Source organism: Microtus pennsylvanicus, chromosome 3, assembly GCF_037038515.1.
Source record: "Microtus pennsylvanicus isolate mMicPen1 chromosome 3, mMicPen1.hap1, whole genome shotgun sequence".
NCBI classification, from domain to species: domain Eukaryota; kingdom Metazoa; phylum Chordata; class Mammalia; order Rodentia; family Cricetidae; genus Microtus; species Microtus pennsylvanicus.
This window is the reverse complement of record NC_134581.1, coordinates 25069033-25093134: the sequence shown is the minus strand read 5'-3', so window position 1 is coordinate 25093134 and position 24102 is coordinate 25069033. Positions and strand designations below refer to the sequence as shown.

Sequence of the window (24102 nt, the reverse complement as noted above, 5' to 3'; positions counted from 1 at the left end):
CGGGAACCAAGGTCCCAGGGCCGCCTGGGACTTCAGAGGCTGGAGTCCCGCCTACATCTTCTTGGCTTCGGTGGCTGTCACCCCAAGATCCCGACAGTTCTGGGCTTCGTTCCGGAATCTAACACTGTTATAGAGCCTTGTTTTCTCTGCCCGAGCTGGTCGAACAGAGCTTCCGGGCTCCTCCGCTGCCGCTGGCATTCGCAGGAATCCAGCACAGAGCTCCATCTTCCCGTCTTTCTGAACCTGACCGAAGGTGAGCATTCACCGGCTCGGACAGCCACCGCCCTCCCGGGGCCGCAGCGCCACACACTTGAGCCAGCTCAGCAAGCGGAGCCGCGGAAAGCCGCGTTACCTAGGAAACTGGGGCGGGGCCTGGCACAGACCGCCTTTCGGGGAATTTACGCAGGCGCACAGCCTGGTTCCGAGTATCGCGAGAACCGCTTCCCGGAAGTTCCACGTCAGTGGGTCAGCCGGTCCACGGGTCGGTGGGTTCCTCAGGATCAGTGACGCCGGGAGCCGTGAGAGGCTCGGGCTCGGACAGTCGGAGCCATGGTAGGTCGGGCTCTGCGGGACAGAGAGCGAAGCTCACCGGATGCGGCGGGTTCCGGGGGCTCCCGGGCTGGGGACCGTGGTGAGACGCGGTCTGCGCCCCTGCTGCGGCCTGGCGGGGTCCTACCGTCCTGTTGGAACCCTGCTAGGCAGAAGGCCTGACCTGGAGGCTGGGGTGGTTTGGGTGCCTGCGAGTGAGCAGCTGCTGGCCCTCCTGGCAGTCAGGGCGCCTGTCTGTGCACCCGCCCTCTGCACTGGGTCCAGTAGCGCAAGTGAATGCCAGGGGCAGAAAACGGACCCCAAAGGCAACTTGGACAAAAATCACTTCATTCTGTCATTAAGCTGGTGTCTGTCTGCTAATCCAGCATCCAGGTTGCGAGCGGTGTTTTGGTAGTGTGCAGACCCCACATTGCAAACTTAGAGGAAAACAAAGTCAAATGTGTATGGAGTCAAAGGTGGCATTTCAGTCGTCGTTTTCTAGGGGCAAAGAAAGATTAGGAAATTGTTTATAAAACTAGCTTATGTGATTTTCTGCACTTGTTAAAAAAATCATCATCGTCACGCCCAAATGTGACCAGAAATGCCTCTGCACGGGATCGTTACAATGTAAAACGTGTGAGGCTATCTTTCCTGGGAAAAAAAGTAAGAAACAAAATCAGTATTTGTATTCGTAAATATTTTCTTGCCTGTTTTATTTTTTTATGGCTCACGTGAGCAAATATTCTGGCGATTGAAGACTGGAGGAAATAATTCCAAGTCCCTTACCTGGTGGTTTAAAAAAACACTTAAGACTACATTTTCACAAAGCAGATTGTGGAAAAGTCGAAACAGGATTGGCTAGTGAAAGGCATGGCAACTCCCAGGAAACCTCTTGGAGGAAGAGTTTGGAATAAAGTTTAGTGTTTCCAGCTCCTCCCATACCATCCTCATTTGTACACTTTATTGGGTCCCCAAAGTTGAGAAGCCACCTCAACAGACCTTGTATGGTAATCATTTTATATTAAACAGCTCATATTGATTGGGTCATTTTAGAGAAAGCCCTTGGATATGCCTAATTTCATCTTAAGACATTTTTTAATAGTCAAATATTGCTTTCATTTCTTTATGCCATTTCCACACCCACAGACGGAACCAGCTTTGACTGGAAGACATTTGGGGGAAAATACCATGGACATGCATTGACATTTATCTTGTGATAGTATAAGTCTTTGACCTTGTATTGGTGTTTTAACTAATCTAGAGATGGCAGAGAGCAATGGGTAGATTAGAAGCATATACCACACCATTTTATATAAGTGGACTTGAGCAACCATGGATTTTGGTTTGGTGGAGGGTACTGGAACCATCTGCAGACACCAAAGGATGACTGTATTTTAAGTCTCGAGTCGAAAGCACAAAACATGAATGTATACGTTTGCCCACTTACCATAGGAGTATTTACTGTCTTGCATTTTGCTAAACATTTGCCAGCTGATTTTGATAGCCGCCTGTAGATCATTATGAGTAATGCTTATGAGGTGGTTACTATAAGCCTTGCACTGCTCTAACTGAACTCTGAATTTACTGCTCAAAGCACCAAGAGGTAGATATTATTATCCCTGTTTATGAAAGTCAAACTTTTTACTGCATGTCTAACTGTTGCAGCTGAGGTTTGAATGTAGCAAGACTCTGGACTTTGTTAATACACCTGTTCCTCTCCCCATTCCCAAATAAATAAGGTGTGGAGAGAAAGACCTCTATAAGCAGTGATCCTGCCCTTAAGAAGTATTCACTCAGTAAGCAAGAAGAGCTGTGTGCACAGATGTACCATGGTGAATGGGGAGGAGTCCTGGCTAGGCTGATCAGAAAGGGCATATTGGTGACAGTGGCATTTGAACTAAGTCCGGGGATGAGGATACATTGTGAGTACTTTAACTATCCAGGACCTGCTACAGTAGCTTTTACATTGTGACTATGATGGTAAGTATGACTGTAGGCGCTCTTGCCTGCAGTAATGGATATTTTAAAGTAGTGTCTGTGCATTGGAGTATGTGGAGCTGTACGGGGTTGTTCAAAGATCCCTGAGCACTTTGATCAATTTTAAATCATTGTGAGCATAAAGTATATATTTATAAGTATATACTCGGATGTGGTAGGTTGTGCAAAAGATCCCACTATGACTCCTGGCATAAATATTCTTCCTGTTTGTTGACTCTAAGATGAGAGGAAGAAGTTAAAATTTGTGACAGTAGTGAGTAGGGCAGAGGTTCAGAAGACATTGAGAAGATGCCGCCTTCCTGATTGGCGTATGATTTAAAGATGGTGGCTTGAGTAAGTTTGAGATGGATAGGAACAAGTGACAGTGGAAGTGTTCTCAAGGGACCTGAAGAGTTAGAACATGGATCTTGAAAACAGTTGTTGGAGGTGAGGGAGGCATGCACTGAAGAGCAGTAGACAGTGACCTACACCTGACAGAGATCCAAAAGAGGGAAGAGAGACCGTGGTAGGTGTTTGTTTCAGGATATTACCTCTGTTGGATCCTCGTGTTGAAAAGTCACCCTAAATTTCTGTCCCATTCGTGAATGGAACAGTGCAAAGAAGCTAGTCCAGTAACTCTTCCTGCCAAGAAAGCTTTCAGGTTGTGCTTTAGGCTTGTTGAAAGGGAAATGCGTTTTAAATTAGCCCATAGGAGAGAGTGGAACCTGCTGCTCCAGGGCATCGTTGTCTAATGGGTTACTTCTGAAATGGCATCCCAGGGAGAAACAGAAACCAGTTGGTCAAATCATTTCTGTTCCGTGGTTCAGGTAATGAGGCCGACTGGAAAGGGGCAGTTTTAAAACTATTGCTATTTTATGGCTTCGTTTTGTTCAAATTAGTTCTAATTTTTCAGTGTTTCTATAAGTTCAAAAGGCCTTTATGGACGTGAATAAAACCTTTGTTGATCAGACATTACTGCTTGTCTACAGTTTAAATATCCCCCACCCCCATGTCTGATTAGTTCCAAAGAGCTCATTTCCTATGGCTTAGGATGACTACAGCTTCACAATAGTTCCTCGTATAACAGTAATGGCATGGACATGAGATTGTGATTTAGTTGATGTTTAAATTTAGTTTAGTTTGCATTTATTTACCTGTCTATAAAGTAGGTGTTCTAGAAGTATCATCTGTAGTTCCTTAGAGGTCCCTTACTGTTTTCTGAAGCCACAGATCTGAAGTTTCACCAGTAGTAGGATGCTATTGGCCTTTCCATTAGGTTTATATTTGCACTGATGAAAGGTGACCATGCTGGAACAGGCTAGACTGTGCTGATAACACACCCTTTTTGAGACAAGAGTTTTACCTTGTGGCCCAGGCTGACCTTGAACTCACAGTCCTCTTTTCCTGGGCCTAAAGTGCTGAGATTACAGGAGTGCACCACTACACCCAACCTGATATATTCTTGATTGTCAAACAGTTGTTTTTAAAGTAAGACTTTTTGTAAGAATGCTGTCAATCTCAACACCTGAGTAGGCATCTTCTAAATATTTGCATGACAGAAAGAGGATGTGTAAAATATTTGTAAAGCCACATATGTCTGGTGCAAAAGGCACTTCAATACAGATAAAGTTCAGGTTGCAGGCGTTACTTGATATGGTGCTGCTTCTTCAGACATTTATTAGACATAGTCTGGTAACTGAAAGATGTTACCTGGTCCCTGACCATGTTTGTTACTGATGATAGAATTTTAGAGACTGAACTTCATGTATTTCTCATACTCAAAGGCCTGTCAGCTAAAGTAGGTAGTGGTATTAATTAATAAATGTGACTTCTGATTCAGTGTAATGAAATATGTCATATTTATGGATCTGTGTAACTCAATGAACCATCATTTCTCAAATGACCAGTGTATTACATTATAAAAAGCCAGGCAGGAGTTGATATCTATTCAGAGTATGGGATAGACCCGTGGATTTGTTCTTTAAGGAACCCCCTTCTCACTCAGGCAGCATCAAAGCAACATCCATTCTCCAAGAAATGATTTACGTACTCTGCTTCCTAACTAGATGTGTTTGAGGCCAGAGGTGTTTGAGATGATTGTTTTTGTTACATATCAACATTATCACTTGAAGTCCTCATAAATTTTAAGTGTATAAAGAAAGAGGTCTGGATAAGTAAAATTTAAAAACCACTGCTATAAATACAAACTTAAAAAAAAAATCTCATTTTTCTAAGTGTGATTAACATGTGTGCATTAGACATGAAACTATTCAAAATTTAACAAAGTGAAAACAATTGTTTCATAAGCCTCTTGATATATCATTTCAAAAATATTTTATTTGATTTAACAATTTAATTTTCTCAACAATTTTCTTTTCTCCTTAGCCTCTTCGACTTGACATCAAGAGAAAGCTAACTGCTAGATCTGATCGAGTTAAGAGTGTGGATTTGCATCCTACAGAGCCATGGATGTTGGCTAGTCTTTACAATGGCAGCGTGTGTGTTTGGAATCATGAAACTCAGGTAAGACTTCCTTAGCAATAAAATACCACTATTAATAAAGAAGCACCAGAGTCCAACAGCTGTATGTGTGTTGCTTCTCAACAGGAGTTAGGTTTGTGTGGGTGTTGCTTGTGGGAGAAACTCTTCTGGGCATATTGTATGTGGTATTTAAATACAGCAACGTTGGTGTAGATAATATTATCACCAACTTTTGTTCTGCTTCTCTTTTCCCCTCTGTCACTAGTTGCCATTCGTGTATGTTGAGAGTGGCAACAGCATTTTTAGGGGTGAATCCAAATGCTCTTACATTTCAAATAAGGAAATTTGGTGCCCTTTTTGAGGTAGTAGGTACAGTGTTTTAAAACAACAGCAGTGTTTTATTATTTGGTGCCTACCTGCTGCTAATTTACTGGCAAATCTTAACCACACTGAGTCTTGATTTATTACTCTGAATGGATGATAATTGTTGTGATCTTTGCATGACAGAACTGGTAAGCCCATGGAATAAAATGACAGGCAGTTGTTTCTGATTCACAAAGAACCATCTCAGAGTGAGCTGCTACTTTCTTGACTTACATGGAGCACTTCCATGGCTGAAGCATGCGGCCTTCTCCACTCTTTAGGTGGTTTAGCTCCTGGAGTGTGAGTTGACTTTTCTTGCCATTTGTCCCACCGCAGCACCTCATGTGTTACTCAGTCATGACGGTTTGCTCTACAGCTGGCCTCTCTGCACTGCTCCAAACAGCCTTGGATTTGTTAATTCAAAAGATTTTGTGCCTTTTTTTTGCTATCTTGCAGACTGCATTCAGCTGCTCTGTTGATGTCATAGTTACCTGGTAGCAGCTATGTATCTTGGTGGCACTTACTCAAGATTTGTCTTAAGAATCTTTGAAGTCTGTCCTGGGGAGCCAGCGTGGCCTTAGCAGTTCTTGTAAACCAGACTCTGTTGGTTTTTTTCAGTGTGTCTTGGTTAATGAACCAATAAGATGTGTCGTGTTCCTGAAACTCTTCATTATTGCTTTCTTGGTATAGAAAGGCTTTAAAAATGATAGCTTTGCCCGGTCAGGACAACACATACCCATAATCCTAAGCAGAGACAGTGGATCTCCGAGTTCAAGGCCAACCTGGTTTACAGAACAAGTTTCAGGACAGCCAGGACTACACAGAGAAACTCTTGTCTCAAAACAAAACTTAAAAAAAATAGTTTAATTTTTAGAATTTTAAAGAACAGGCATTTAACATGGGAAAGCAAAGATATCTGTTCATATCTGACTTTTCTAGATTCCAGAATTTCCCCCTTAAAACTTATGTAGATGATCCATTCTGAGCACCCGGGGGACATCTAAACTTCTTAGTTTTCATGCTTACTAAAACAAACGAACAATAACCACAAAATCCCCATAGTATTTTTCTAGAAATAATGTTGCTAAGATGTGAAAAAGAAATTATATCTTGTTTGTGTCATTTCTATGGGCTCAAAAAGTCTTATTTTATTTTATTTTATTTTTGAAAACAGAGTCTCACTGTGTAGCCCTGGCTCTCGTGCCTCAAAACTTACAATGATCTGCCTGCCTCTGCCCCAGGTGCTGGGATTAAAGGTGTGTGCCACTGCACCACTACACCCCATTTATGGCTCTGTTTTTTTTTAGTTTATTTTTATGTGCATTGGTGTTTTGCCTGCATGTATGTCTCTGTGAGAGTGTCAAATCCCATGGAACTGGAGTTACAGACAGTTGTGAGCTAACCTGTGGTTGCTGGGAATTGAATCCAGGTCTTCTGGAAGAGCAGCCAGTGCTCTTAACCCCTGAGCCATCTCTCCAGTCCCTTGTGGCTCAATTTTTAAAGGAAACTTAAGCTAACTGAACAGGTAGCTGAGTGGACCGCACAGCAGCTGAATTCAGCACTGTTGTAGGTGTGGGTTCCCAGTGGTGATGCCTCCCCCTTGCAGAGTATGGTGGGAATATAGAAAGTGAACTTGATTCCCCCTGAGCAGTGGTACTGAAGGGAGTAAAGGTTTCCAAAGAGAGGAGGGCCAGAGGACAGAGGGTCCAGAATGCCGTCCTGTGACCTTCTGCTTTCTCTTTTAATTTTTTATTTTCAAATCTGCTAAAGAAAGGGTGATTAGTCCCTCTCCTGCATTTTAATGTTGAGCTGTCATACGTTCTTTAACAACATTTTAAACTAGAAATGCTTTATTGTCTGATGTTTAAGTAGAGCAGAATAAGACCTTTTAGTTGTTTCCTCGTAACTCAACCTGTTTATTCTTGTTAACATTTCAAGACACTGGTGAAGACCTTTGAAGTATGTGATCTTCCTGTTCGAGCTGCAAAGTTTGTCGCAAGGAAGAACTGGGTAGTGACAGGAGCAGTAAGTACTTCTGAATATCAAACTCTATCCTCTGATTGGCCAGTGGTTATAAATACCAACTGCAGAGTTGTAATGCCTGATTTGTTTAGATAATTAATTAGATGTAGCATTTGAAGGATGGATGTTATGCCTTGCCTTGAGCCTATAATGATACTGTTTAGCTTTTTATGCAGTTTACCTCATAGTAGTGACATTTTAAACCCTCTATTCCTAGGATGATATGCAGATTAGAGTGTTCAATTATAACACCCTGGATAGAGTACATATGTTTGAAGCACACTCAGATTACATTCGCTGTATTGCTGTTCATCCCACCCAGCCGTTCATTCTCACCAGCAGTGGTAAGAGACAACCTGTTTCAGTCGTGTGCACTCTGAGTAATGATTTCCTTTCAGTGAGGCGTGTTAGACTTTAACTGCTGTTAGCAGTGGGGCTCTCACTCCGAGCGTCTTTTAAACTTCTGAATGCTTTACTGTGCCACTGATGCTGCCCACCTGTGTATTTTAATGAAGTAACTGTATTTAGGATGATATTGCAATTGCTCCAGTTCCTGTCAGGGAAAATACAAAGGTCTAGATGCTTCAGTGTCTAGGGAGCAGAAAGCTCGTTAGTATGCTGATGAGTGGGCTATTGGCAGGTTGCCATGGACACTGGTTGGTTTGTCTGCATATTCAGATTACCTACCTCCCTGGTATTAGTGTAAAGCAGTGGCCCTGTGGGAGGGTGATATCCCTGGGTAGCCCTGAGTTGGTAGTAGTCTTTGAAATGTTCTTAAATTAACAAGTGAGAACTTTTATAAAGCAGTCTGTCTCATCAGACAAAAGCTGCCTCTTTCAGCAGTCAGCGCTGTCCAGTCAGACTTAGATGGTGATCACAGCTCCTCTTAAATTAAATTAAAAGATTTTTTTATCCTCATGGTTTTTGTCTGCTTTTAGTAGTTAATTATATACATTTTGTTCCTGTTCTGTAGTTAGGTTTGCCATGAGGTAAATGGGTACTTGGAGATCTTTTCCAGCATTGGTTCTATGGTTTAGGTAACGGAGTGTGTAAACTCTGCTAGTTTGTTGCCTTAAAAGAAACCAAGACTGTCTCACTACAGAAATGAAAAGCAAATTACAACTGACTTGACTTTCTTTTGTTGTAGATGACATGCTTATTAAGCTCTGGGACTGGGATAAAAAATGGTCTTGTTCACAAGTGTTTGAAGGACACACACATTACGTTATGCAGATTGTGATAAACCCCAAAGATAACAATCAGTTCGCCAGTGCCTCTCTGGACAGGACCATCAAGGTAGGTGTCCACTCTGTTTTCTGCTTTCCTGTGCCTGGCCAGAAAACTGCTCCTGTGCTCTTATGGAAGGAACGTAGTGTAAAATGAGTGTACACTCTGGGATCTTAAGATAGGAAGCACTGCCATGATTTTCTAGGTCGCCGTTTTCTGTGTGTCCTTTAGTCATTGTTACCTCTTCCTCATCTTTTGTCTGGGTCACATTTAAATTCTGTCTGCTGCCATCTCCCCTTCCTGTCTCTGTTCTTCCTATGGGCTTCTTTTATCTATAGACTTCATCTTGTCAGTTCACGCTTTCAGAGCAAACTACAGCTACCTAAGAATGAAATACAAAATTGTCAGGGCTAATGTGGGCTGTTGTTATAGACACCAGTATAACCTTGATTCTATACTCTCTGTCCTCTAGAAATGCCACGGGTGTTCCTAGAACATTGCCTTCCGCCAGCAATTCCTCTGGACTTCTGGTCTTTTCATTCTCCCATTTAGATTTATTTCTCTCCGGACATTTATCCTCTGCAGCTCTCTAAGGGTTTGCACAGAGAGTCATTCTGAGAAACTCAAGCACCTGAGCTCTAGACTGTATGCCACTCTCCCTAGCTTTTACTTCTAGTAACAGTCTTCACATTGAGTCATAATTCATGTAATTTGGAATCCTTTATCCCCATGACAGACTGGATGTTTGGGGCAGGAGCTGTATCTGCCCTTTCACAGCCCCAAGAAGACATTCTGAGAGAACAGCACAGTGCCTTGGCTGTACTGGACACATGCATGCTGCAGCGAGTGTAGTCAGATTTCTGTTCATACTGTCTTCCTGTCCATTGACTTCAAATAAAATCCAAGTCATATTATTTTTGCTTACATATAGATAACATTTTTATTAATTTAACTCATTTAAGCTATTATGTGTTTGAAGATCTTCAGATTTTTACCTAGCCTTGTAACTAACCTTTTGTTTAATTGCCCTTTTGACATAGGTGGGAAACAGATCAGTTCTAACTTCTTTACTAAATTAGGTTTATATATTTATTTTTGAGCCAGGGTCCCCAGTGTATCCTAAGGTGGTCCAGAATTTACTGTGTAGCCCATACTGGCCTCACATTCTCAATTTTCTCAACTTCCCAGTTGCTGGGAACATAGGCTTGTGCCTCTCTGCCTGACAGGTTTTCTTTCATTTTAGTACATGTTACCAATCCACTAAATTGCTTGTCAAACCCTTACTTACCTTTAAGCAGAGATCCTCAAAGTGTTATGTACTGATTCTTACACTCTGCCTGTATACCGGTATTCTTAGTTTGCTTTCTGTTGCTGTGATGAAACACTGACCAGAAGCAACTTGGGGAAAAAAGGGCTTATTTATCTTATAGCTTTTAGTCCATCATCTAGGGAGGTCAGAGCAGGAACTCATGCAGGAACCTGGAGGCAGAATAGAAGCAGAACTGTGGAGGAGCACCATAGTTAATGACTTGCTCAGCATGCTTTCTCAGGCCATCCAGGCTCATCTGCCTAGGGGTGGCACCCCCCCTTAGTGTGCTGGGCCCTCCTACATCAATTATTAATCAAGAAAAGGCCATTCTGATGGAGGTGTTTTCTCAATTAGAGCCCTTCTTCCCGGATGACTAGTTGTGTGAAGTTGACAAAAAGCTAACTAGACACGAGCTGAACCATAATTTGTATGGAGAAGCCTGGGAATTGGCATCTGCAGAGAGCAGTGATTATGCTCCCTGGAAGTTAACACTGTCTTGGCTATGGTGTTTGATGTCTCCTGTGAGGAGTGGGTGGAGCTGCCTCTCAGAGTGCTGACTGGCAAATGTTGCTGTTTTCTGAAGGTGTGGCAGCTGGGGTCTTCATCACCAAACTTCACTCTGGAGGGACATGAAAAGGGCGTGAATTGCATTGATTACTACAGTGGTGGTGACAAGCCGTACCTCATTTCAGGTGCAGATGACCGTCTTGTTAAGATATGGGATTATCAGGTACAGTTCCTATACCCTTCCTTGTTATATGCTGGACTTGGTCTTTACTGCTTCCTATAGCACCGCTGAGACTTGGAAGGAAGAACTCTGTAGAGAGTCTTAGTTAAGGCCCCAGTATTTGCACCTAAATTGTGGTCCTAGAATTCTCCCACTCATAAAAACAAATACAAATGCATTTTAAGATTTTAAGAACAAAATGCCAGCATGCTTATTGTTTGTTTAAAGGGCTTTTGCCTTGTCATATTAAAGCACACATGTCTGAGTGTCCTCATTCCCAGTCCTCTGTGTCTGAAAGAACACAAGCACAGCAGTGAGTGTTGTGATGTAACCTCGCTCCTAGGTGTGCACTCATACTCCACATTCTCACATCGTAAGTAGTTTCCCAACAGCAGAGTGTAGTGGTACCATCTATGTATTAGGGAGACTGAGGCAGGTGGATTGCTATGTAGCATAGGCTACATAGCAAGACTCTGTCTGGGAAAAAAGTTTCCACAAGCAAGTAGGCCTAAAAAAATAAACAAACCACAATTTTACTTTGAAACTTTCTTAGATTTGTGTTAATCTAGAAAAAATTAAAAGGCTAAAACAGTATGGTCTCCTTCGACCAAGGGTGAAGTCTGTGCAATAAAGAAATTGATTATGTCATAGATAAAAAGTAATGTAATTATCAGGAAAATAATATTCAGACAAAACCTATCTCTTGGGATTTTCTTTAAGTGTAATAATCACATTTACTTTTACCTATGACATAATTGAAGAACATAGTCATATATAAAACAAAAGAATAATGCTTTTAAAATGTCTGTATTAGGTCTGTTGAGTTTGCCATAACCACTATCAGGCGGAGAGAAGGTGCACTGAGAAAATTAAAGATGTGTTATTTGCTTTCAGTACTGAATCTGTTTTCTGTGTCTTGATTTCAGAATAAAACTTGTGTGCAGACCCTGGAGGGGCATGCCCAGAATGTGTCCTGTGCAAGCTTCCATCCTGAGCTGCCCATCATCATCACAGGGTCAGAAGATGGTAGGTCAGAGTCAGTGTCACTGTGTGCTTGACATGACTCGCTGCGTGTTTAAACCAGGTGGTGCCCAGCATTCAGTGGGAGATTTCTACCTGTTTCCCTATTTGGATTAGGATTCTAGGTTACAATATGAGGAGAATAAAGCGGCTTTATCACCACCATTCTAGTGTCTTTTACACTATCACTTAAATAAAAGGACATCAGATAGTCTAGAGAGGAACTGAAAAAGCCTGTGATCTGGAGTCTGACAGACCTGAGTTCAAATTCAGGCTCTGCCACCTTGAAATACATGTTTTGGGTAGATTAAGAGATGAGAACATGCTACTCATAGAAATATAGCAAGAGGGAGAAGAAGTTATACCAGCAAACACGTGATACATGTTTTTACACTTAAATTTAATTGCCTAGTTCTAGTTTCTTAGTTGTAAATTTTTTGCTATTTCATTTTCGTTGCTTTGTAAACTCAGATAAAGAATATAGATCTAAATGTCATAAAATTACTAGAAATTACTTTTATTGAAATAGAAAGACTTCCATGCAGCTCATTCACCACAGTTTATCTTAGATGCTCATATCTAAAAGGAAAGCTCACATCGTTCATATCCAAAGGGAATGTTCATGTTGCTTTTTAGGAACGGTGAGAATCTGGCATTCTAGCACCTACCGGCTTGAGAGCACACTGAATTATGGAATGGAGAGGGTGTGGTGTGTGGCCAGTCTGCGAGGGTCCAACAATGTCGCTCTGGGCTATGATGAAGGGAGCATCATTGTTAAGGTAATTATACTTTGTTTAAATGTGTAGACATAGGCAGAGCCACTGTTGTAAGGCCATCTTCCAAGTCATCAGTTGTGTTAAATTAACATTTCTATCATTAACTAGAGGAGATTAGGCAATGACAGTTTAACGTGGAAGAAAGGAAATAAGACTCCATGAGGGGGAAACGACTGTTGTGTGGTTTTTGACTTTCTTTTAGTCACTAAGAGCTATCTGTCATTGTTCCAGCTTGGTCGGGAGGAACCTGCCATGTCCATGGATGCCAATGGAAAGATAATCTGGGCCAAGCATTCAGAAGTTCAACAGGCCAACCTAAAAGCAATGGGTGATGCTGAAATTAAAGATGGAGAAAGATTGCCACTGGCAGTAAAGGATATGGGCAGTTGTGAAATATATCCACAGACTATTCAGCACAATCCTAACGGGAGGTAAGCTGTCACTAACATCCCTCTCAGAGCAACTTCGCATCTGCACAGCATGTCCTTAATCCATCCCCATGCTGGACCCTGCTCCATGGTTCCACAGTTGAGGCAGCCACGTCAGTTGATGGAGTTGACATGCAGAGTGGCACAGTGTCATTGCATGGTATTGTTTCCTCGTACTTCAGATGCACTGGATTTGTGTTCTTGGGGTCAGGGACCTGGTCCTAGCCTACAAGGGGCCTTACTGTTCTTATGGAAGACTAGCTCCAGTGTGTCTTCTGAAAGTTTGGGATTAGAAAACTTGTGTTTCTTAGTCACAATCTGAATCGTCAGTTCTGTTTTCCTTTAAGATTTATAAAGTAATAACTGCTGTGTGAGAGAAGTTTCTACAACAGTAAGTTTAACTCAGACCTCTAGAGCTGTGGTTCTCAACTGTGGTTCTTGACCCCTCTGGGGGGATCACATATGAGGTATTTACAATTCATAACAGTAGCAAAATTACAGTTATGAAGTAGCAACAAAAAATTTTATGGTTAGGGGTCACCACAGCATGAGGAACTGTATTAAAGGGTCACAGCACTAGGAAGGCTGAGGACCACTGCTCTAGAGCCTTATAAATCATTTTATAGTGTATCTGGATGTCTTAAGCCATCTTCGCTATCATAAATGGCCAAAGTATAGTATTATGGTTTAATCAGTGATGATTACATTTTTAATTACCTTATGAAAGTTAAGGCATATATATTAATATCTTCAAACTTTTTTTTTTTTGCTGTAAGGTTCATTTTACCTTAGACTGACCTTTAATAACAGACATTATTATTTTCTAAATGAAATTTGAAAAGAGGTATTTTGTCTATTGGGAAGAGATGTTTGGGTATGTAACATGCTATTTTTGTTATTTAAATGTTAATGATCCTGTTTATTTTAATAAATTTATCAGTTGAATAAGATTTTTTTGTTCCTATAAATGATATACATCGGTGTGCAGGTAAACTTGCTGTAAGGTAGTGCCTTGTGGTGTGAATGCCATGAGCAAGGTGGTGGGCATCTTGGTGCTCAGCAAGCACTACCGCATGACTGGAGTTCTCTGCATCTCCAGCTGTGCTTGCTCTCCTGTCTCCTGTTCACCAGAAAAGGCCACTGCAACAATGTTTTTGTCATTTACCCTATATTGATAATTGCTTTTGGACTCGTTGCTTAGAATATTATATACAGCATATGCAAAGAAATGTGTAACTAACATTTTAAATTATAATAGTTGACTAAAGAAGCATTTGTTACTGAGTTATTTTATTATAAATGTGGATTACTGTTTCCTGATACTTCTTGCGATTGCCACTGTGACTTCTGTCATTTCTAGGTTTGTTGTGGTGTGTGGCGATGGGGAGTATATCATCTACACAGCAATGGCTTTGAGAAACAAGAGCTTTGGGTCTGCCCAGGAGTTTGCATGGGCCCACGATTCTTCAGAGTAAGTTTTAGTTGCATGATGCCTGATTGTAAATAGGGTATTGGTGCCAGTGTGGTTGGTGCTTTTCTATGTTAAGAGAGTTCCCCCACAACAGCTTCCTTGAGGCATTTGGAGAGGATAAACTGCCCGTCTCCTGTCTGAGTTACCATTGAGCCGGCTCACTCAGGCTAATGTAATAAATCCATTCAACTGGGGATCTAAGACCTGTATCTGAGGAAACCTGTGACAGGACTTGATGCTTGGGGTTTAAGGCAAAGTAGGCCCAGCATCAAATCCTTAGGAAGCCATCACAGGCATGGCCTCCCAAGGGGCTGGCTGCCCTGCCCTTTATAAAGTAGTTGGGAGAGATGGTGCTATGCCATGTCACCTGGACAAGAACTTTAATGGATCTTTTTTTTAAAACTCAATTTCTGCGTGTCCCCTGCTGTTCATTCTTAACCCTTTCTGTCCGAATTCTGAAGATTCATAAAATGCTGTCATGAAAGCAGAAGTCACCTTAGCTCTCTATAGTGTATACAGTTCATAACCACCAACAAAGTCAGATTATCCCCATCTAGTCAACTCACTCCGCAGTCCCAGACAAACACTGATCTGTTTTCTGTTATGTTATAGGTCAGAATTTCTTCTTTAGATGTCTTTGGAGTTTCATATCATTGGAGCATTCTAGGCTCTGGCTTTTGAGATCACCCGTGTTTTTGTCTGTATCAATAAGTAGTTCTTTTGTGTGTAAAGTAGTGTTCCTTTGAATGGGTGCACCACAACCTAAGCACTCACCTTTGATTGATATTGGTGTCATTTCTGGTTTCTAAAATGGTTTGTAAACCTTAGTAATTTGCATAACATATAGCATGAAACTCATTCATTATTTGTCTAACTGTAAAGTTTTATCCTAGGACAAAAACAGGTCAGTGACTTTTCAAATGGGGATATATTTTTTTATATTTATTTATTTATTTATTTGGATTTTCGAGACAGAGTTCCTCTGTAGCTTTTTTTGGTTCCTGTCCTGGAACTAGCTCTTCTAGACCAGGCTGGCCTCGAACTCACAGAGATCCGCCTGCCTCTGCCTCCCAAGTGTTGGGATTAAAGGCGTGTGCCACCACCGCCCAGCAAATGGGGATATATTTTATTTTTTGAATAATTAATATTAAATTAGAAGTAGTTGAAGATATTTCTAACATTTGATGCAATTATGATTTAGTGTGTAATATGTCGTTTCCTCTGTTCCTTAGGTATGCAATAAGAGAAAGCAACAGTGTTGTAAAGATTTTTAAGAACTTTAAGGAAAAAAAGTCATTTAAACCTGATTTTGGAGCGGAAAGTGAGTGCTATTTATTTATGACACACTTTGAGAATCTTTGTAATGGCTCAGAATATTTGAGTGGAATCTCTCTGTGTCCTTTTAAAGGTATCTATGGGGGCTTCTTGCTGGGAGTCAGGTCTGTGAATGGCTTAGCCTTCTATGACTGGGACAATACAGAACTCATCCGCAGAATTGAAATTCAGCCCAAGCATGTGAGTGTCCCCTCTGGTTGCTTTTGGGAGGTTTCTCTTTGAAATGTCTGAGTCCCTCACGTCAAGAAGGGCCCTTTGCATACTGCTATCCTGGTCCCGTTGCGCTGAAGACCATGGCATTTATCTAAAAGTGCTCACAATATCAGTTCTCCGTTGGAATCAGATAGTAAACATTGGCTATTTGTAAAAACATAGAATGTTATACAAATTCCAAATGCCATTCAAATTTTAAATGATCTTAACAAAGTGAATATGCATGTTGAAGAAAAGAAATTAGGGAATTTTTAATGTGGAAAAGCCTTTCCATGCTTCATGTGCTGATGGTCAGGAGCCCTTCTCCAGTAACAGCCTTAGAGACGCCAGTTGGTTGACAGCTTTCACTGTTAATAAGACATTGCCATTAGGGAGCATCTTGCCTCCCTGTGGTCCTGAGTCTGTCTGATAGAGAATAGGGCCATGACCCACAGAGGGTACTGGCTTGTGGTGGTGTTTTTTTCTTTATGTATGAGTGCACATATGTGTATGGAGAGAGAGAAATAAGGAGTAAGAATCACTGGTTTAGAGAATTGGGAGCAGAGCACCCTTCCTGAATGACAGCACTCCTGTCTCCCATTGGCTTTCCTGGGCTAAGTACAACAGCCCTATGCTGTTGCCTTCCAGTTGTATGTAATACACTGCACAGTTGCTACCCTTCCTGTGAGACCGATCCTGGAGTGAAAAGAGTGTAGTTTGTGGTGGCCACACAGGAAGGCAGATCAGTTATCAGTGTTTCTGTTTGTCGGGTTGCAGATATTCTGGTCTGATTCTGGAGAGCTGGTCTGTATTGCCACTGAGGAGTCATTTTTTATTCTTAAATATCTGTCAGAAAAAGTCTTGGCTGCACAGGAAACACATGAGGGGGTTACTGAAGATGGCATTGAAGATGCCTTTGAGGTAAGTGTCTCAGCTCATCTTAGGCTTTGTTTTTAATATTTTGTATTCTTAAAACAGATTACGCTGATTTTAACATTTCTGTGTAAATTAGGTTTGGGGAGAGTGAAAGTTTTGATAACATAAAAATTTAAATCTTGGCACAAACAAGTTGAAAGTAAGTATGTTTGAAATAAATGTGTGCTCTTTTAGGAACTCTGCAGGCATACTCTGATACCTTCACTAAGGAAACTTGAAGATGTTTGGTTCTAAGACTGTTGAGCCAGAATAATTCAAATGATCCCTGAGATGGGAGAAACAAACCACCCACTGTGGGGATAGACATCCTAAAGGACTCTGGGATACTTAGCATTCCAGTTTCATGTGTGTTGAGCAGTTTAGAACAACAATGAGATTTCACAGTATAAATATTCATGTAACACCATCTTTAAATGAAGACAGAAATTCCTGGGTGAATGTTCTCGAAATGAATTTCACTTTGCATTCCTTATGTTCCCTTACCACCTTCATCATATCCAGCTTGTTCACAGGTGTCTGTTGTTGACTACGATAGTAATAATCTTTGTTTCCTTTCTATAGGTTCTTGGTGAAATTCAGGAAATTGTGAAAACTGGGCTGTGGGTGGGTGACTGCTTCATTTACACAAGTTCTGTGAACAGATTAAACTATTACGTGGGAGGAGAAATAGTCACCATTGCCCACTTGGACAGGTACTGAATATTATTTTGCTTTTTTTTCTCTTAAGCAGCCTAAATTCAAAAGTTCTTTGTGAACCAAAGGTAGTTTTGACTTGGAACAGTGATAGGATGATTTCCCCACACTAGTTTTCGTAAACTTTCTGATGGTAACCAAAACCACATCCATCAAATGTAAAGATTTTGAGCAAGTGAGGAGAGTGTGTGTGTGTGTGTGTGTGTGTGTGTGTGTGTGTGTGTGTGTGTGTGTAATATTGTAATCATAGAATAGGTCTTAGCTTTATTTCTGTGTCTGTTACAGGACAATGTACCTTCTGGGCTATATTCCTAAAGACAATAGGCTTTATCTGGGGGATAAGGAATTGAACATTGTTAGCTACTCCCTGCTGGTTTCAGTCCTGGAATACCAGACTGCTGTCATGCGGAGGGATTTCAGCATGGCTGATAAAGTCCTCCCTACCATTCCCAAAGAACAGAGGACCAGAGTTGCACACTTTTTGGAAAAACAGGTGAGAGGTTTTGCCTACCTTCTTTTTATTTTTTTTCTCTTCTTTATTTTTAAAATGAGCATTTGACAGAATGTTGATATGGATTGTAGAATGCTGTCTCCTGTTTCTTACTGACCGCTGAGTGTCTCACCAAGTCAGGTTTCTCAGTTGAGTTGCGGTGGCAGCATGCGGCACATTTGGCTTGTACTCGTCTTTGAGCTCAGCACCCTCGGTGCCTGTCAGTGTTGGTGCTGGTCTTAGCAGTCCTCTCATACCCCCCCTTTTAAGTTCTTGATATTTTTATTTCTAGCTAGGCATGGGAGTGCACAACTTTAATTCCGTACGAGGGAGGCAGAAGTAGGGATATTTTTGAGTTCTAGGCTAGCCTTGACTACAGAAACTCTGTCTCCAAAAACAAAACAAAAACAAAAAATACTGCATCTTGCTTTAACTTTTTTTAAAAAAGTGTTGTGAAGTGCCCATAACAAATCATCGTTATTAATGTGCCTTTTGCCTAATGTAACATTTTTTTACTTCAGTTACATATTCACAGCGTATAGAGTAGGTTTTACAAGGTATAAATCAGATGTTCTTTCCTGTCCTCCAGAGGCATTTACTCTGTTTGCATGCCTAAGGATAGAGTGATAAACTGACTTCATTTTTCAACGTTAGGCATTTCATGTGAGTAGGGATTCTTGGGTGTGGACATCACAGGAAGGGGTGCAGTCCAGAGAGTCACCTAGTGAATCTAGTGACTGTAAAACCTTCTAGGTAGCATTTTGGCCTGTCCACAGCTCTGATGGGAGTGACACTACAGTAGTTTAATGCAGCTTCCCCTTGAACTAGTTAGATATGATAGAGAAACTACGTTTGCCATCATTCTGTGGACTGAGTAGAAGCCAATCAGAGGCTGGACATTTAGGACTTCCTTTAGTTCCTCTGCATTCTTAACATTGTTTTTTCTCAAGACTCCCTTTTCCAGGTGTTGTGTATCCCTGAGACTGGAGACCCTCAAAGAACAGACCTGTGTGTCAGGGATTGGAGGGACAATAGTGGATCTGTACTGTCCGCCTGCCTTGGGCAGTTTTATCTTAGTATTGTTCTTTATAAGCTGCCTTGGAGTTCTAAGCTGTACACCAGGTTGTGCTCTCCTGTCCTTTTTACTCTTCTACCAGCTTTCAACCTTTCAAAACTTGGTTAGGGGCTGGAGATATGGTTATGTGGCTAGAGAGATGGCTCAGTGGTTAAGAATATTTGCTGCTCCTGCAGAGGACCTAGGTTTGGTTCCCAGAAAGTACTTACCAACTTACAACTCAATAATTTTAGTACCAGGGGAATCCACGGCCCTTTGCTGACTTCTGCAGGCACCAGGCACACAACATAGTGTGCTTACATACATGTAGGTCAACATTCATACACATAAAATAAAAATAAATCATAAAAAGTTCTCTTTAAAATTTGTATTTTAATTTCATTTTATTGTTAATGTTATCAATAGTTATTAACCCTATTAATACATTAATAATGATTTTTTATATTTTAATTTCACTTCACAGTCGTAGTTCCTCTCCCTGTTATTAGGAATTTATGCCCCAAACAAAAAATACCTTTAGTATCATCTTAGTGGAGATTAGAAATACAAAAGCAAGCACATGCCACCTCTGTTCTTCTCTGTCCCTACCTGACCAGTTCCAAACTTCTGAAGCCTTTGCTCTGGGGTTTCTCTTGTGTCAGTGCTAGTGAAGAAAAGCAGTAATTTGGGATTATTTTGAACCAGTATTTACACTGCACCAGCGGGTAGGTGGGGGAAGTGGAGTGGTACATATCCCGCAACATAAAGCCATCCTGCGTCCAGATTGAACTCTGAAAGTTGTCTGGCTTCTGTCCTGACCACTCCATACTAGGCTTTTTCCTTCAGTATGCTGAGAAGTAAAGCACCCTATTTCCTCTGACACTGCTACATTCCCAGAGCTAAAAACTTGCCCCTCAGTGGTTCTGTCTTACAGAAGTTAACTTTGTAATTACAACATTTGTTGTAAAATCCTGTCCTGATGGCTTAATAGAGCATGAGAAGACCTTTCCTTTCTTCCTTTGGACACTTGATAGGCTGAATCTGAGACCAAATAAGGCATAACTATGACAGCTCATCACTGCCTGGACCCCAGCTGCTAGATGACCTTCAGATGATAGAAAATTGAAACGTTTTGCTTTTCACCTGCCTTTCTCTTCCTGTTTCTGTCATTAACCTTTATAAAATGAAACCTGAACTAGATGACCTCTAAGGCCCACTTTTGAGGTTACCAGCAGCTGCATTTACCTGAACCATGTGCCCCTTGAACCCCTGATGCATCACTAAAATTTTATTTAAATTGTATTTAATTAGGACTTAAAATATATGAAAAACATCAGTTCTTCAGTTCTGACCACACCCAGCTCTCCCAAAAACCTTTTAAGTTGAAGTACTTATTCCTATAGCATCCTTGTCACAGGATGATCTTAAAGATGTAAATATAAAGTTTTCATTTTAGAAATAAAAGCACAAAAAATAGGAATTGTAAAATTTCAATGGCTCCTGATTTGCACTGTTGGTAGTATCTTCTTGACTGCTAATGGATGTCAAATAACTTGGAGTTAAATTCCATTTGGTCCACTGTGGGCTATGGTTTCCTGTCAGTACGGTCTTTTGAGAAAGTTTGTAGTCTGTATACTGTATGTGCACATTCTTTGTAAGTCACACATTTTCTTTTTAATAATGTGTAGGGCTTCAAGCAGCAAGCACTTACAGTATCCACAGATCCTGAACATCGTTTTGAGCTTGCTCTTCAACTTGGAGAGCTGAAAATAGCTTACCAGCTAGCAGTGGAAGCAGAGGTATGTTCTAATCCATGACTTTCCATAACTCCAGGAAGGTTAGTAGGTACTTCCGTGTTTTTGCTGAAACATTTTCTAACTAATGTTCTTCAAGGAATTAGTGGCTCATTTTGGTGAAGCTGTTGTCTCTTTGATCTTTTTCAAAAATGCTTTGATAGCCTTTGCATAAATTAAATGGGTTAAACTTAGCATACTGTTAGTTGTGTAATCTGTTTGAGAAGTTTTTTCCTGTCTAGCCTGGCTCTCAGAATCTAAACATGTCAACAATTTGCTGTATTACAAACTTGTGAGAGGCACTGATTTTAAAGAATTCTGATATTCTGTAGATCTTTGTATATACTATGTACTGGCAATTATGTGTTAAGTACAGCATTTACAAGTAAATTAATATTGTACAGAAAATTGTAGCTATCAAGAGTATTTAAATGTGTATTTTACTTGATTTCTCGGAAGCTACAAATGACCATAATCATTACTCAATATTTAAGGACATAATTTTCTACTCTTCCTTAAAGAGTGTTACTGATTTGTTAAAATAATTGCAGTCTAATGTTTAAATTCCATTCATATGGCTTAGATTCAGTTTCTATATGTAATTAAACATAAAAATGAGTTGATCCATGTACCATTTGAATTTTGTTCATGTGATTTTCCTTTCATTACACATTTTTATCATGCCTTCTTTTGACTGACAGAGCCTATTTACCAAATGTAACTCAAAAATTATATAATGTCATCACAGCAATGTTCAAAGTAACAGAATAATACTGGTATCGTTAAATGTTTATTTCCAAAGATGTTTTATCTTAATCTCTTATAGTCGGAGCAGAAGTGGAAACAACTTGCTGAACTCGCCATTAGTAAATGTCAGTTCAGCCTAGCCCAGGAGTGTCTGCACCATGCCCAGGATTATGGGGGTCTGCTGCTCTTGGCCACTGCCTCTGGAAATGCCAATATGGTCAACAAGTTAGCAGAAGGCGCGGAGAGAGATGGCAAAAATAACGTGGCATTCATGAGCTACTTTTTACAGGGCAAGTAAGTATTATCTCAAGGTCTAAAAGACTAAGGAGTTATAGGCAGTTACTCCTACGCTGACTGTGAGGATAGCAGTGTTTTGAGAGGAATATGAAACACAAATCCTGGCAAAGAGCCCATGGACAGCTGAGTGTTGTTGAGTAGTGGGGGCAGCCAGAGAATAGTGTTACCTACCGTAGTTGCGTAGTTCAGGGTTACAGAGTCTACCAGCTACTTACTCCTAGGCCATTTTTTCAAATGGTAGCAGGAGACAGCTGTTCTCTTCCAAGAGGACTAATGGCAGAGGACTATCTACACTGTGCCGTTTTGGGTTTGTTTTGTGCAAGGATGAGGGATGAAAATGCTATTTGCTGCTTGAGCTCCACTTTGGAAATGTCATGAATTTCTAGGTCTAGCAGAGTTAATGCAAGCCCAGTCATGTAGGAAGTATTATTACCCTTGCTGTACATGCCAATTCTTAAAAATCCTAGACTGAGTCATCAAACATTTTTCTCTGAACTGTATTACCGCTATACTATGACATGCTACAGAGTGCATACCAAGCTTGCCATAACCCTCCTTGAAAAGTCCCATTATATTCTTAGTTATTCAGACTAAATAAGCTAAGCACTGCCATGAACGCTGTCTTATCCCTCACACCCCTGGTTTTGTAGACAATGTTAAGGCTGGCAACAAGTGAATGTGTAAGGGGGGGGGGCATTCTTCTTCTGCAACAGGTTCACACTTTAATCTCTATGTGCTATAACTTCTCTAACAATTCCTCTGCTTTCCTCTGTAGGCTTGATGCGTGCCTAGAGCTCTTGATCAGAACAGGAAGACTCCCAGAAGCTGCCTTCCTGGCCCGCACTTACTTACCCAGCCAGGTCTCAAGGTATGCACTTAGTTTAGGGAAAAATGTTTCAGCTGAAAACAGGGCCCAATTGCTTCATCTGTTTGGTTCTCTGATGTCTCTAATATTAGGGTGGTGAAGCTGTGGAGGGAGAACCTCTCAAAAGTCAACCAGAAAGCAGCAGAGTCCCTTGCTGACCCTACAGAGTATGAAAACCTTTTCCCTGGATTAAAAGAAGCATTTGTTGTTGAAGAGTGGGTCAAGGAGACACATGTGGATCTGTGGCCAGCCAAACAGTACCCTTTTGTCACGGTGAGTGGCAGAGCGCCAGCTTCATTTAGTGTGACTGCAAGGAGGAGACATCCATGAGTCTAACTTCAAATGGTTTAAGAGCTAATGTCTGGGATTTGGACCAAGTGTTCAGATTATTTCTGATTTCAGAGTATTTTATTTTATCATTGTTTTATTTTGATAGCCAAATGAAGAGAGAAATGTCATGGAAGAGGCAAAAGGCTTTCAGCCCTCGAGAGCCACGATTCAGCAGGTTCGTAAAGAACGTGTGACAGTGTGATCGACATTGTTGATTGAAATCTCTTGGCAAGTTCCTTTGACTTCATATTTACCTCTTATTGAGTTTTCAGGAACCTGATGGGAAACCTGCTTCTAGCCCAGTTATTGTAGCCTCCCAACCTACCCAGAAAGAAGAAAAGGTGGGTCAGACATCCTCCACCCTCAATCAGGAGGGTAGGCTTTTAGATGTCTTTGGTATCATATTTCAAAGAGGCTTCAAGTGGGACGATGCTCTCGTCAATATCAAGGGAACTAGGTTTCTTTTTGGACTGTGAACCAGGTAACTCAGTACAGCACTGTGTAACATTTGCCATCTCCCTTTCCTTGCAGAACTTACTAGAACTAGAAGTCGATTTGGATAATTTGGAATTAGAAGATATTGACACAACAGATATCAATCTGGATGAAGATATTCTGGATGATTGAACAGTTTGCCATTTACTTCAATAACAGATCAAGACAAATACAAATTGATCATCACCCTGACCAAGAACTATGGAAACTCCTTGATTTGCATATGTAAACAGGGGGAACACTGCCTTTTCCTCATCTTCAGGGGAGTTGATGGGCAACATTTAAGTTACTATATTCTCCTTGTTAACTGAAGCAGACGTGCACTTTTGTTTTTTTTCATACTGTCTGCCATTAGACCATCTCTCATAAATTTTTTGAACTAATGAAAAACTCCTGAGTTTCCTTCCTAATGAAAATGGATATCGAGTTTTTAGATTTTTAGATGCCTGAGCCAAATATCTTACTGGGAATCAGCTTCATCCTTCTTTCTTTGAATAGCTCATCCTTCTTTCTTTGAATAGCTAGGGACATTTTTCCAACCCTCCT

General features: G+C 40.9%; 1 protein-coding gene across 1 annotated transcript; it reads left to right on the top strand.

Moving 5' to 3' along the window:
• The first annotated feature begins 413 nt into the window (after positions 1-413).
• On the top strand, positions 414-23946 carry Copb2 (coat protein complex I subunit beta 2). The gene is made up of 22 exons (XM_075964907.1): positions 414-552; positions 4891-5028; positions 7288-7374; positions 7589-7715; positions 8519-8667; positions 10491-10637; positions 11561-11660; positions 12291-12433; positions 12662-12861; positions 14219-14329; positions 15562-15650; positions 15738-15844; positions 16634-16777; positions 17354-17484; positions 17771-17978; positions 20718-20828; positions 21649-21863; positions 22642-22734; positions 22824-23004; positions 23168-23236; positions 23334-23402; positions 23593-23946. The coding sequence occupies exons 1-22, from the start codon at positions 550-552 to the stop codon at positions 23686-23688; spliced, it is 2718 nt and encodes a 905-aa protein (XP_075821022.1). The 5' UTR covers positions 414-549; the 3' UTR covers positions 23689-23946.
• The last annotated feature ends 156 nt before the right edge of the window (positions 23947-24102 follow it).